The sequence below is a fragment of the Podarcis vaucheri genome (genome assembly GCF_965113315.1).
Source record: "Podarcis vaucheri genome assembly, chromosome: 2".
NCBI classification, from domain to species: Eukaryota; Metazoa; Chordata; class Lepidosauria; order Squamata; family Lacertidae; genus Podarcis; species Podarcis vaucheri.
This window is the reverse complement of record NC_138760.1, coordinates 87,980,374-87,993,412: the sequence shown is the minus strand read 5'-3', so window position 1 is coordinate 87,993,412 and position 13,039 is coordinate 87,980,374. Positions and strand designations below refer to the sequence as shown.

General features: G+C 39.8%; 1 protein-coding gene and 2 long non-coding RNA genes across 9 annotated transcripts in view; 1 reads left to right on the top strand and 2 right to left on the bottom strand.

The window, feature by feature from the left end:
* Positions 1 to 13,039, bottom strand: part of LOC309525531 — a 382,776-nt gene that overhangs the window by 32,619 nt on the left and 337,118 nt on the right. The gene's annotated exons all lie outside the window — the stretch shown is intronic.
* TASOR (transcription activation suppressor) overlaps positions 1 to 13,039 on the top strand; it is a 68,963-nt gene that overhangs the window by 10,085 nt on the left and 45,839 nt on the right. For 6 of the 7 annotated variants that reach the window (XR_014216001.1, XR_014216002.1, XR_014216003.1 and 3 more), the window contains exons 5-10: positions 76 to 167; positions 712 to 870; positions 1,232 to 1,359; positions 3,988 to 4,019; positions 9,652 to 9,757; positions 10,013 to 10,113. Coding sequence is in view for 4 of the 7 variants with exons in the window: in XM_082209191.1 (XP_082065317.1) it covers positions 76 to 167; positions 712 to 870; positions 1,232 to 1,359; positions 3,988 to 4,019; positions 9,652 to 9,757; positions 10,013 to 10,113 (618 nt within the window). In the remaining 3 variants the exon portion in view is untranslated. The remainder of the gene's footprint in view (positions 1 to 75; positions 168 to 711; positions 871 to 1,231; positions 1,360 to 3,987; positions 4,020 to 9,651; positions 9,758 to 10,012; positions 10,114 to 13,039) is intronic. The other variant, XM_082209190.1, reaches the window with a different exon arrangement.
* LOC309525420 lies at positions 1,392 to 6,924 on the bottom strand. The gene is made up of 3 exons (XR_014216257.1): positions 6,685 to 6,924; positions 3,524 to 3,786; positions 1,392 to 1,618 (listed from the first exon to the last, which is right to left on the bottom strand). It is a non-coding gene; the product is annotated as an uncharacterized lncRNA (long non-coding RNA).

Genomic DNA, 13,039 nt, shown 5'->3' with positions numbered 1-13,039 from the left:
TTCTCTTGTGCATCACTAGGAAACTCCATAAATGTTGAACCTTACCTTGACATTTGTTCTCTTCACCCTCTCCAGGTGTATATCTTTCTAGGTATGCTGATTTATTGCAAGCTAATCCTCTGGAGGCTAGAGCAGTGGGTGATATTATTATTTTTAAAGTAATAAAAGTAAGTTTAAGCTGTTTTCAATTCACTCACAGTTCATTAACGTTGTATGCCCTTTTCTTAAATCATTCCCAAGGATGTATTTTATAATTGTAGTCATTTTATTTGTGCTTATGTTTGTATTTTCTATTCCTGTATCCTGCTCTGGGATCTTATGGTGTGGGCAAGTGAAAAATTCTTACGAAATAAATAAAATGTAATAATATGTTTCTTAATATAGCAATTTTCTGACATAAAGCACTTCAAATAGAGCATTTTTCTGTATCAATCAGAGCCACTCCTTATGTTGCAGTATATAAATTTTTAAAATTTGCTAACAGTCGCAAAAGTTATTTTCAGAACTGAAAAGTTTGTCAGGTTTGTTGATGGAGTTAATAGCAATTGCAGATTTTTCAAAAGACTGCCAACATTTAGAGTAGCTGGAGTGAGTGAACAATAAATATTTGGCTACTTTATATGTGAATTCATTGAATATAAAATGGTATGACTTCTTATGTTTGCTGTGTGCATTATACTTTCCTGATGGGGATTTTTCTGACTCTTTTAGGGAAAAATGAAGGCAGTATACAGTAACCTAGCAGTGAAATCAATTGACTCAACTGTTAAAAGTGGATTAGACCCTACACCAAAGCATGAATGCCATGTTTTAAAGAATGCAGACAAAATCCGTTCCTTCCTACGTTACAGAGCATATGAGCTCACACAGGTAAGAGAATGACAGTTATATGAACATAGCTGCATACAAATATTTATGTGCTTGCTGCCAGGTTTGTAGTTCTTATGAAACAACTCCAGTGTAATCCTTTCCAGTATGCAGGCTGTTACAGGTCGAATGCTGCCTAACATTTTGAATTTGTTTTGTAGAGATTTGTCTTGAAAGTTGAGTTTTAATCACAACTATAATAATTTGTTCATGGTGCTAATAAGTTTCAGCATTACTAGCGTTATACTAGTTTTAATTACAAAGTTCAAATGAAGAGTTTGAAATCTACTATAAAATAAATTCAGCAAGCATCTCTTAACATTAGTAATATGCAAACTTGAGTTTCTTTTGAATTTGTTTCCAGTATTATTTCTATGAATATTACTTTGATGAGATCAGACCAAGACCAAGACCAAGGCATGTGTGTCCATATGCTGTTGTATCATTTTCTCACAGTGATGAAAAGGTACTAAAGTATTTGCCACAAGCAAGGTAAGAAGGGTTTTCACACATTTCTTAAAAAGTAGTATCTAATGTGAAAGACTTTAATGCTTAAAAGTGTAAACATTTTCGGTTTGTTACCACTTGCTGGTCTTGATACATGGTTGCATCTTTTGATGCAGCATTGGAAATGGTAGTGTCTCACTCAAGCTGTACAAATGGTTTTTTTTAAAAAGTGTAGTATTTTTATCCTGCTTGTCAGCTGTAAAGAGCTTGATAGTAAAATAGTCCGTGTTCTCAGGCTTGCAACCTAAAATACATGACACAAAAGGAGAACGGATAAAAGGGAAGAGAAAAACAAGCCAAGTCAGGCACCAGTTCTAAAAGTTGCCTGTTAGTTCTTACAGTGACCAGCCTGAGTAGAAACAAGGCAGGGAGAGGAAAAATCAGAGCTGGTCTCTTGCAGATACGATGGGATGTTAGCTTGTGACTGGTCTCGTCTATATTTTTTAACACCCTTTCATCCATAATGTCTATTCTGTAGACACATATTTCATTTTTAACAGTTTGATCAATTGTAAGTGAATTTGCTTTTTTTGGTAAATGGGCTTCAAATAATTGGCATTTCAGTAATCACTTGAGTATATTATATGTAACATGAGGCTGCAGCAATCTTGTTCCTTTTGAGATTTCTAGTGTGGCACATGCGTGTGCCTAGGTTCAGATATTGGCCTTGGTGTCTAATCTGTTATATAAGAATAGTACTTGCTTGCTTATTTCGTGTAACGTTTGTTACAGGTAAAATAAAGTTTCTAGACAATTTCACGTGTTAGTATGCCTCTTTGTCAGGTGGCTGACAGTCCCAATCTTGGTATCCTCTGGAAGGTTTTTTTGAGAACCTGGTGGGGTCTATTTGGCTTAGAAAACTGCAAGTTATGTGAGCTGCAGTACCTAAGTCTGTGATTCAAACTGTAAAGTATTTAGTGTGTTTTGCCAACATCCCTATGAGAGAGATCACAATCTTATAAATTACTGTTTAACGCTGGGCAGATTTGGCCAAGGCCCTCTATTTCAGCCTGAGTCCAGTGGATTCTACATATTCTTAATTGATGTTTTGCACAGTTTCCATATATTAGGGTTTGTTCTCTTTGCTGTAGTTCTGATAAATTGTTAGAAGGCTTCAATGTCAGAAGCAATTGGTGATATTAAGGAACTTTTAAAACTGCTTTGACTGGAGTAGCTACTTGCAATAGCAACCAGGTGACTGGCTATTTTAAAAACTGTTGTGATGAGAATGTAGCACTGTAGTTGAGGTTACAAATGGAATACGAGTTGAAGTGTGGCTTATGAATTGTGACAACTACTACATAAAAATAACTGGGCAGTAAATGCTAACCTACTGCCCAGTTATTTTTATGTAGTATAGCAGTTCGAAAGCACCCCCGGGGGCAAGTAGATAAATAGGTACCGCTTACCAGCGGGAAGGTAAACGGCGTTCCGTGTGCGGCTCTGGCTCGCCAGAGCAGCGTTGTCACGCTGGCCACGTGACCCGGAAGTGTCTCCGGACAGCGCTGGCCCCCGGCCAATAAATGTGAGATGGGCGCACAAACCCCAGAGTCTGTCAAGACTGGCCCGTTCGGGCAGGGGTACCTTTACCTTTTAAATGCTAGTAGGCTTATAATGACATAAATGTAGGGAAAATCTAGGGGTCTCCAGTTTTTGGAGGCCTTGCTAGCCAAACATAAGTTGCCAGGTTCTTCCTACCAACTTGATGGTACCGCCTCCACCCAAAAGCAAAGAAATCACCCTGTTTGAAAGGCAGAGAGCATTGCAACTTCATCTGATGCTCTGCAAAGTGACCCAGGTGAAGAAGTCTTCCCCACCTATTTTGTCTCCAAGAGGACAGTGGAAAGTGTGCTGGCTTCAGCCATTGTCAAGCAGCCGGGCTCAAAGTGATGCCATGAAGCAGCAGCCAGGAAGCCCGTACTGTCCCTTATTGTCCTGAAGCAGGAAAGGGGGAGTTTGCTGGTTTGGCCCTGATCAAGATTTTCCATATGCCTTGGCCACATAGCAGCCAATTGCTCCCCACTTTCCTCCCAACTTTGGACTTGTGGAGGGAATCATACCAGCAGTTGCACTTTGAAGCACCTCCACAGCTTAAAAGTTGGTAGGAAGGCTTGTTGCTTGCCACACTTGCCAGAGGACCTGGAAATACCTGAAGCATGTTTTCTGTTGGGAGCTTGGATCAATTTGTGATGTAACTTTCTTTTAATCAAGATCAGTCTACTAGGAACCAATCTAATATTTTGAAACTGCTGGCGTATTGATGTGTTATCTTGTGCAGGCCAGTAGTATCAGGTAAAAGGTCTCACGGGATCCTTTCAGGCCATTTCTTCTCTATGGTGGCTTTGCAGTTCTGGGGAACTGAGACTTTTGTGTCCAAGCTGGGTAACATCGCACTGTCAAGAATCTTATATTCTGCAACAGATATGTAAATTGTGTACATTTATGCCTTCTCCAAGATCACTTAGTTTTAAAAGCCAGAGAGAGAGAAAATGTAGATAAAGAAGTATTTGGTCCATGGCTGTTCTATGTTCAAGAACATAAAGGTGGAAACTACATGTGAGGGAAAGCACTACTTCTGCTTTTTGATTTTAACTTTGTGTATTTTGCTTGTAGAACAAAGATTTCTAATGTGGATAAAAGCACTGGTAAGAATTCAATTATTAAACAGAACTGTCTTGATTTATATAAGTCCCTAGATGTGCTAGAAGATGTGGTGCTTTGAGGCTAATTCAAAGCACATGGGTTGACCACAAGTAACACCTTGAGCATCAAGGTTTCTGGCTTTATAGTAGTTTAGTGTGAACAAGCTATATAAGAGTATCAATTGCTCCCGCTTAGCTTCTCTCTTGGAATAAATAAGCCAGAAAGCCTTGTCTTCCCCTTAAGTCTGAACAAGGGATCCTGGTGAGTTTCTCCCTAACAAGCCACAGCAATGAAGTTGGACTTGTTCCTGTGTCTTGATAAGGAGCAGCATATCACAATACCTTGTTTGCATGTAATGGGGAATCAAAGCTTCCCGGTTTGTATCTTGCTTGCGCCAGGGGAGAAGTGAAGCAGCAGCAGTTGGGTAGTGGGCAGTAGACTATGTCTCACTAATGTTATGCATCACAATAAGCCAGAAACCTGAGTTTGTGGTTATGTACAAACATGGCTGTTACATGCCTAGCTTTGAAAAAAATGAAATTATTTGCTAAACAAATTAGAATAATTTATGCAGATTAAGTTATCTGCATGAATTTGCGTATTTGCATAACTCAGCTGTGTGTTTATATATGTAAATAATTTGTAAAATGTTCTTATTTGTGGGTTTTTTCTAATGTTATAAGGTTAGAAATGGTGAAACAAGAAAATGTTGAGTAGTAAACTGAAATAGAGTATTGTTAGGGTAATGGAAAACTAAAAATCAAAACAGTGTCTTCATGAAATGAACGACTGTCTTCCTTTTAGTATCAATAACTTCTACCTAATTCAGCCTTGTATTTAACAACTTACCTGATAGTCATAGGTGACCAGGAATTCCATGGAGGCAAGTGAGCATGGTGATGGAGGACAGCTAGATTGTTCCTTTTCTCTTCTGTTGACCAGTTGGATTTTTGTGTTAGCCACGGAGGAAAGTCTCTTCCTCAACAAATGCATGGTGAGCAGAGAAGGAAGTGTTCCATTCTGCCTCCGCCAGCCTGCTTGGTAGAAGTCTCTCTTTTTTGGGGGGGGGTGCCTTTTTGAGGTGTGTAATTCTTATGCGGTAAATAGAATAACAATCTTCTTACCACATAGCATTTTCTACCTTTGCCTTGGTCACATGCCACAACACAAAACACAATTTATTGTGAATACACTGCATGCTAGTGCATACTGCTATTTGGAGAGAAACCAAAAGCCTGGGTTTGGGCGTTCAACACACCAGACACTTCCCTCTTTCCCAGTAGTAGTGTGGGGGGTGAGCAGAGTGAGAATTTGCATTCACATTGAACTATAGTTTTCTTTTTAGCAATGGTGATGTGCCAGCTGGGTTCTTGTGTTAATGTAATTGGATGAGAATACTGAAGACATCTTGGTTCTCATTTGGTCTAGAGTGAATAATCATTGAACTACGAGGCATCACACATGACTCCATTAGATTGTAGCTGTATCCTTATACTAATAACTGCAGATAGTAGATCATATGTGCTTTTATAGGTGATATCTTCAGCTATACCTTTATAGAGGTGTTCTGCAACATCATTACTATACATCTTGCTGAAATGGAATTGGGTCTGAGATTCCCAATTACTGCTTTAAATTAATTCCTTATAGACAAGAAGAGAGCTGGTATATCAGGCTGGTCTGCCCTTGAGGGTAGCTGTACTTTATATTTCTGTTATTTCATGAAGTCTGAAATGCTCAAAGTAGCTTGCCTCCTCCAGCTTTTGCCTACTAGTGGATTCTAATTTCTGGAGACTTGGAGTTCCTCCAAAAGGCCCCCTCCTTCTGTTCTTTTAAGACTCCATCCTTCGTAGTATGGCTGCCTAAGCAGCTTTTGGATCTTATACAGCCAAACCAAGAATAATCTCATGTGCTGCCAGTTCAGCTCCCAAATGCTGCACTTGTCCTATTGATCACCTAGGAATAATATTTTCCAGTCACTACTTATAGCTTAACCCTTAACCCTCAGTGGCATGTACCGCATTAGCTAATATGCTTTTAATTTAAAGTGTTGGTCACTTGCTGGAATTTTAACATGCATCACATTCTTTGTGGTATTATGAGAGCTTCCAGTTTAATGGCCTTTCCCTACCCCCCCCCAAAAAAAAATATCTTAGCAGATATAGTAAATGATTACCTTACTCCTAAAGGAGTGGATCTTTGGAGTGGATTTTCTCTATTGAGTAAGTTCACTTAGTTTTTGCTGTTGCTTAAACAGGCAGTTCACAATAATGTGAAAATACAAATAAAAACAAATAATACAACAATTGAATAAAACAGTTTAAAAACGGTAAGAAGTCTACTAATCTCAAAATGCCTGACATAATAGTGTCTCCACCTGTCTGTGAATGAAAATAAGGAAAGAGCATATACATACATCCCACAACTCTTGGGCAATTGTCAGGCCCTGGTAGATGACAATCTTGTCTATCTAAAGGAAGGAAACTAGCAGGGCCTTTTGGGTAGATTTTAAGGCTCTGGGAAGCTTGAGTGGAAAGTAGTCCCTGAGATCCCTGGGACCTAGATTTGTATAGGGCTTTAACTAAAAAATCTGGGACCTAAAATTAAGCTTGGAAACAAAGTGTAAGCAATGCAGATGTGTCTAGACTTGGTGTAATGTGTTCTTACCTGCATATACCTGTTAACAGTTGAGTAGTATTATCTACCAGCTACATTTCCAGTCTTCTTCAGCAGTCCATAATAGTGATTGTAGCTGTAGCTTACTTTGGAGCTCACCAAAAGCATTCATGCTTCTTGTAGTGACATAGCTGGACCAACTGACATTCTTAGAATTTCCTTCTAGCCCCAGCTTCAACCTGAGAATCCAGGAGCAATGTTAATGGGTCTAGGAACACTCACAGCTTACAAATGTGCTCCTATGTGACCCTTTTCAAATATTATGTATGTGACCCTTTTCAAATATTAGTGTTTCTCAGGCTAACTGATCCACTGAGTCCTTTACTTGCATTTATTGTGTTCTACCTGGATTGGGTTTAGTTTTTTTTTCATTCATCCGGTGTACCTCTAATCTCAGTGGCTCCTTTAGGAAAGCATCCACCTCACTTGGATTTGATGAAAATGAGAAAACAGAGCCAAGTGTCAGTTTACATTTGGTCTGTATTTTAGAGTTCCTTTGCTTTCAGGCGGTACTTGGGTGGTGTCAAAGGGCCCCTGTTAAGCACTTGACTACTGAGCCATCCATTCCAAGGGATTTGTTTCTTAATTGGCCTTGATATGGGAACTTAGAGTGTTTTCAGCATTCACTGTTTCCCAGGTCTGTTATCCTATGGGCAAAGTGATATATTCCGGGCTTTCTAGGAGTTGCAAGATGCTCAAAACATGAGTGCTCAAAGCAGCATTGCTAGCTAACTCATGAGAAACCATGGGTGGAATCCAACGAAGCACTAAATCTCTTGTTCTGTCAATGCAAAGATGTACCGTGCAATGGAATGTTCACCCTGCCTTCTGCCTTCTCCCTAAACCTGTTCTAGGGGTTGTCCCAACCATCTGAAGCAGATTTGGAGAGTGTGTGGGATGTGCACAGGGACACAAGCGGAAATCCTTGCACTGACAAGACACGATAGTTGAATACCACTCAATGTAGCTAGACGCCTAAGCCTTGGCAGTGCATGCCGTCAGGAGGAATCTAGGTGTCCATTTATGGTGTAGTGAGCTTACCTGAAATGTAGGTCTGTTTTCCGTTCAGTGTCCTAATTGTTTGGTCCTCCAGTGGAAGCGGGATTGATCAAGAAGAGCAAAATGCCTTGCAAAGAGCAAGAATGAAGAACATGAATGAAGCAGAATACGTGTTCCTCCTTTGTACTTGATGACCGGAGTTTGAAAACATTCCAGGCCACTCCAGTGGGTTCTTCCATTTTAGGACCTTATTGAAGGTCAGAACAGCCCAGAAGTGTTTGGATCTAGCAGCATCTCTTTGGAGGACAGACCACTGCAGGTTCAAAAAAGGCTCTCCTCATAATGAATGTCGGTCTGTTTTGAGCAGGAGCCTCATTGTCAGTCAGTAACAGCTCATAAACAGGAGTCCAAAAAGAAAGAAATGTAAGCTGGATGGAGACCCAAATACCTCAGAACTAAGTACCTTGACAGCTGTGTATGTGATTTAGTGCATGAAGTTCTGATGAAAGTCCATCTCTGGGAATAATATAAAGCTCATTCTGCATCCTAAACTTCTGAGAAGAGTCACAGTGGTTAAGCTATGGCGTACAGTTCTGATTGGTGGTGCATATGAACTGCTCAATTCAGATGTCATGGCAAGCTACAGTTACAATGAACCAGGAAGTGAATTGCAGCATGCAAGGGAATTCTGAGGAACAGTCCTGTCAACCAAACCATGGTTTGACCAGTCTGCTGTGGCAGCAGCAGTGAAAGATAGCACATGTTGGTGGACATTTGCAAGACAGGCATATGAACATTGATGGACATTTTTACAAAGTGCAAGAACGTTGACCTCTTCAAGAAAAGCTGCCTTTAGGTAGAAAATCCTCTTAGGCTTCTCCCACAAAGAGAATCCAATCAGGAAAGCTACTGTTCTTAAGCACCTTGTATGCCATTCCATTAAGTGGAAGGAGAGTAGTTAAACCTACATACACCATGGCATGAGCTTGGATTAGATAGCGAGGAAAGGGGGATGACCTTGTCATCAATCTTTTATTTTGTTCACTTTACTATTCACATCCCCCCCTTTAAGCAATTAGGTAGTTCTGAGACACCATGCTCTTTGCTGCATGCTACTGATGCTAGGGTCATTTTTAAAAAACTTTTTCTTGCTCTTTGGCATATGGGAGTAGAGCCAAACTGATACTCTTTGATGGGGTATACTTTCATCTAATGGACTGGAACTTTGTGGTAAATAACATTTCTCATCTTCATTATTTTCATCCACTGACACCCAAGCAGTGTGATTTGACTATATAATGTTCGTCAGTTCTGGCATCTGCTGTGGTATTTTAGGGGAACCTATAAAATTCCATATTAGACTGGGAGTTGTGACATGCAGAAATAGTGATTTCTCTTCTTGAAGTCCATTACTTTCCCAGCTTCGTAAATAAGTCTACAAAAGTTCTGAGTTTCTATATAAGCCACGGAGGAAAGGAAGCCTTTCTGTATAAGCCCCTCAACTGTGTTCCTCCTCTGCCAGCCCGCTTGGTAGAAGGCCAGTAGAAGGGTAGTTTCCTGAATTTCCATACTAGCCTGGAGGAAGGAGCTTTCTCTCCTCTGTGGCAAGCATAGAAACACTTCCCCTTCCTGCCCACTCACTTGCTGGGATGAAATTCTAGGTTGCTTATGATTACCAGATGAGTTATTAAATGCAAGGCTGAGCTGTCAATTTCTTCATTATACCAATGACACTTTTAATTTTTCATATCATTACTTTGGAGAAGGGACACTTGAAAATCCTTTTGCCACATCTAAAAAGAAACTTACTCAAGAAAATTTAACTTATCTGATCATGTCTGCAAAGCCATCTTCTAATACAAGTTTTTGGGTATAAAATGAATCCCATTTTAATTCATATCTTCAAAGCGCCATTTTTATAAGAAGTATTACAAAGTACATTATTCTTTTTTCACATAGATAAGGCAAGCTACACCTTATGGAAAGGGCAGCTTTTTAACAGAGGGACGCTTGTATGCCATGCTGCTTTGAAATCAGAAATGCGTCCTTTGCTTCCCTGCAAACTGTAAGTATTAAACTTTAAAACACAGACCTGAAATCCTCATTTATTAGCCTAGATTATGTCAGATCTTGAAGGTCTGGGAACACTTCAGTTCTATGCATGATATGACCAGATTTTCTGTTGCTAGAAAGTGTGTTTCTATGCACACTTCCAACACTACTTCAAAAAATGATGTAAGAATTATAACCTTAGCTAAAAATGTGACCAATTGCTGCTGAGATAAAAAAACCTCAGATTTCTTTATTCTTTCATCTTTAGACCTGAAAAGCTCGATGTTGACATGGTTATGAACATTGAACACTTAAAGCACGTCTTTCCACGTGTGTTGCAGAAAGAAATATATTCAGGAGAAAGGGAAGGTAAAGTCTCTTCTAATTAAAGGAAAACATTATTTATCCAGATAAGTATTGTCCCTAATGGATGCATTTCTGCATTCTTTTTGTTGCTCAAGTCACTGGCAAACATAGGGAGATAAAGCAGTAGGGTAGATTGTTGGAAAACAAGTGGCGAATACACCCAACTGAACCAAGGCCAGAGCTCATTTTAGAGCTCACTCCGTGGCATTGATGGTGGCAAAGATGCAATACATTTCCATCACTACTGCATCAACACAGTGTTGTTCAAGAGAACCATTTCAAGTAGTACTGAGACTCTCTATGGACTTGCAGGAAGATCAGAGAACCCTCAACAGCTCACTGTTGCATTTACTAATCACTTGGCTGGTATTCATAGAATCATACAGTTGTAGGATTGGAAGGGACCACAAGGTTCATCTAGTCCACCTCCTTGCAATGTAGGAATCTTTTGCCCAATTTGGGGCTAGAACCTACAACCCTGACATTAAGAGTCCCATGCTCTACTGACTGAGCTATCATTCACATCTGATCCAACTTGAGGGTTGAATGCCACAACTGCTGTAGAAGTAACGAAAGTAAGAGTCTAAGTCTGTCCACATCTTAGGCTGCAATACCTGAAATTCATCCAAGCAGATATTGCCAGTGTTTTTGATGGGATAAGGCCCGCCATGTTTCTGCTCAACCAGTGCCTGTTGCAGTTGATAACTTCTGATGGATGATTGGATCAGTTCAGAAGATAATTCATGCCTCGTTGTGTCAAATCTGCCTAGAGGATGCAGCTGTGCAGGCACTTCTTAAGAATCTGCTTTAGCCCAAGTTGACTATGACTGGTCACAAATCTCTCTTTTGGGAGCAAATATCTTGGGATTATTGGATGAAACGGAGTATCTAAGACCTCTTTGAATCTGGATGCAGGACCAGTTTTGTCATTGAAACTGCCTTGGTCACCCTGGTACCAAAGTGACAGCTACAGGAGAGTATGACTTGTTGATCATTCTGGATTTCTTGGTTTTTGCTTCTTCAGTACCATCAGTCACAGTATGCTTCTGAATTATGCTTTTGGATTGTCCATCTGGAATGTTGGTGGGAGGCACCATTTTGAGCTGGTCCTGCTCCTTCCTGGCATATATAATTTGGATAATGATGGTGGAGATGATCTTCATGTTGTTTAATGTCTTTGTGAATCTGCTGACAGAGGTTGTTGGCAGCCAGTTGCCATTAGTATCCTTGTGACACCCTGTTCTATTTCTCCTCAGCATCAAAATCCACAAAGACAGTGGAAGTGCTGAATTGGTGCCTTGGGTCTAATGGAGTAGATGAGGGCTAATACTGAAACTCAATCTAGACAAGATGGGATATACTGTTAGTGGGTGGTTAAGCGGATGTGTAAAGTTGTGTTTTGCTCACTTTTGATTAGGTTACACTTGTACACAGCTTTGTTTTTTGTTGGATCCAACCTTTACTTGTAAGCAGTTACCAGCGCTTTTGTAACATCCAGGTTAGATTACTGCAGTGTGTTGCTTGTAGCGCTGCCTTTGAAGATGGTTCATAAATTTTAAGTAGCTCAGAATACAGCAGGCAGACTGTTGATTTGAGTACACTAGCTTGAACATATATAAAACCATCTGAACATATTTAACACCAACTCTTTTCTTAGTGGCCTTCATAGATCAAAGGTCATTGTTACTTTAGGAACATAAAATGTGCTTTGTATAACTTGGTTTGCATTCAGTATAGTTTGGTATATTAAAAGTACAGCTCATTCAGACAATTATAAGCCAAATTTGCTTTTTAATTGTAAATGGAGTTACAAACAGATGAAGTGTAAGGAACTTGCTTGTTTCATTTTGCCAGTTTATGAGTAGTAGGCAGAAACCAGTAAAACCAGAAGAAACCATCATTATAGTAAAACACTGAATATGTATTCTGAGAATGATTCTGTCTTCTCCAGCCTTCCACAGTGTGAAGCAGACATACAGCACTCATTTCTGTAAAAAAAGCAGAGAAAAAACAGAGGGTGTGTGTTGAGAAGAGACAAAGTCTCCATGAATACTACATGAAATTTAATAAAGGTTTTTTTTGGGGGGGAATGGGGGAAGTGTCCCTGCCCCAATTTTTTTCTAGTTTTCCCCCCAGGCCTTCATATTACTATCCAGAGACCCTCTTCTAGGCATCTATGCCACATTCTCTACACAGTAGAGGTTGGGTTAATGGTGTCTGGGAGTAGGACCTCTTGTTTATGGAATGCCCTCTTGTGAGTGATGCATTAAATATGGAATGCCATCTCTGAACAGCTTGAGAATGACACCAACATTTCTCTTATTTTGATTGCAGGTGAAACTTTTTCCTAACAAATAATTATAGTGGTTTGGTGGTTTTGTATGCTCTACTTTGACTGATTTTTTTAAAAAAATGTACATGTGAAAAAACTTTATTTTGGAGTAAACTTTATCGTTATCTGTTGTTTTTGTTACTCGTTACGACTTTCTTGAACTATTTTAAAATAGAAAACCAGTTTGGACATGTGTGTTTAAGTAATACATAATGGCTTGGATCCTATGTAGTTCAGGCAGAAGGAAGATAACATGCAAGAGGAGTTTCCCATCCCACCCCTATATGATGCCCTCCAACCCTCTCTGAGCCGTCTGGGATCCTCCTAAACAATGTGGGGCGGGGTACTGGGAGGGGATTGCCCCCAAATCATGCAGAGCTGCCTTGTGCAAACATACAAAGTTCATACAATGCAGTTTTGTTTAACTTTGGGCAATTGGCTTGTTCTACAGCAGTCCTATGCTGTTCAGAAGGATCACTTTACCAATTGAGAGGTATTTTGGGGAGTGCAAAGGAAGGAGGGGATCTGAATTCCAAATACCGTATATACTCGAGCATAAGCCGACCTGATTATAAGCCAAGGCACCTCATTTTACCA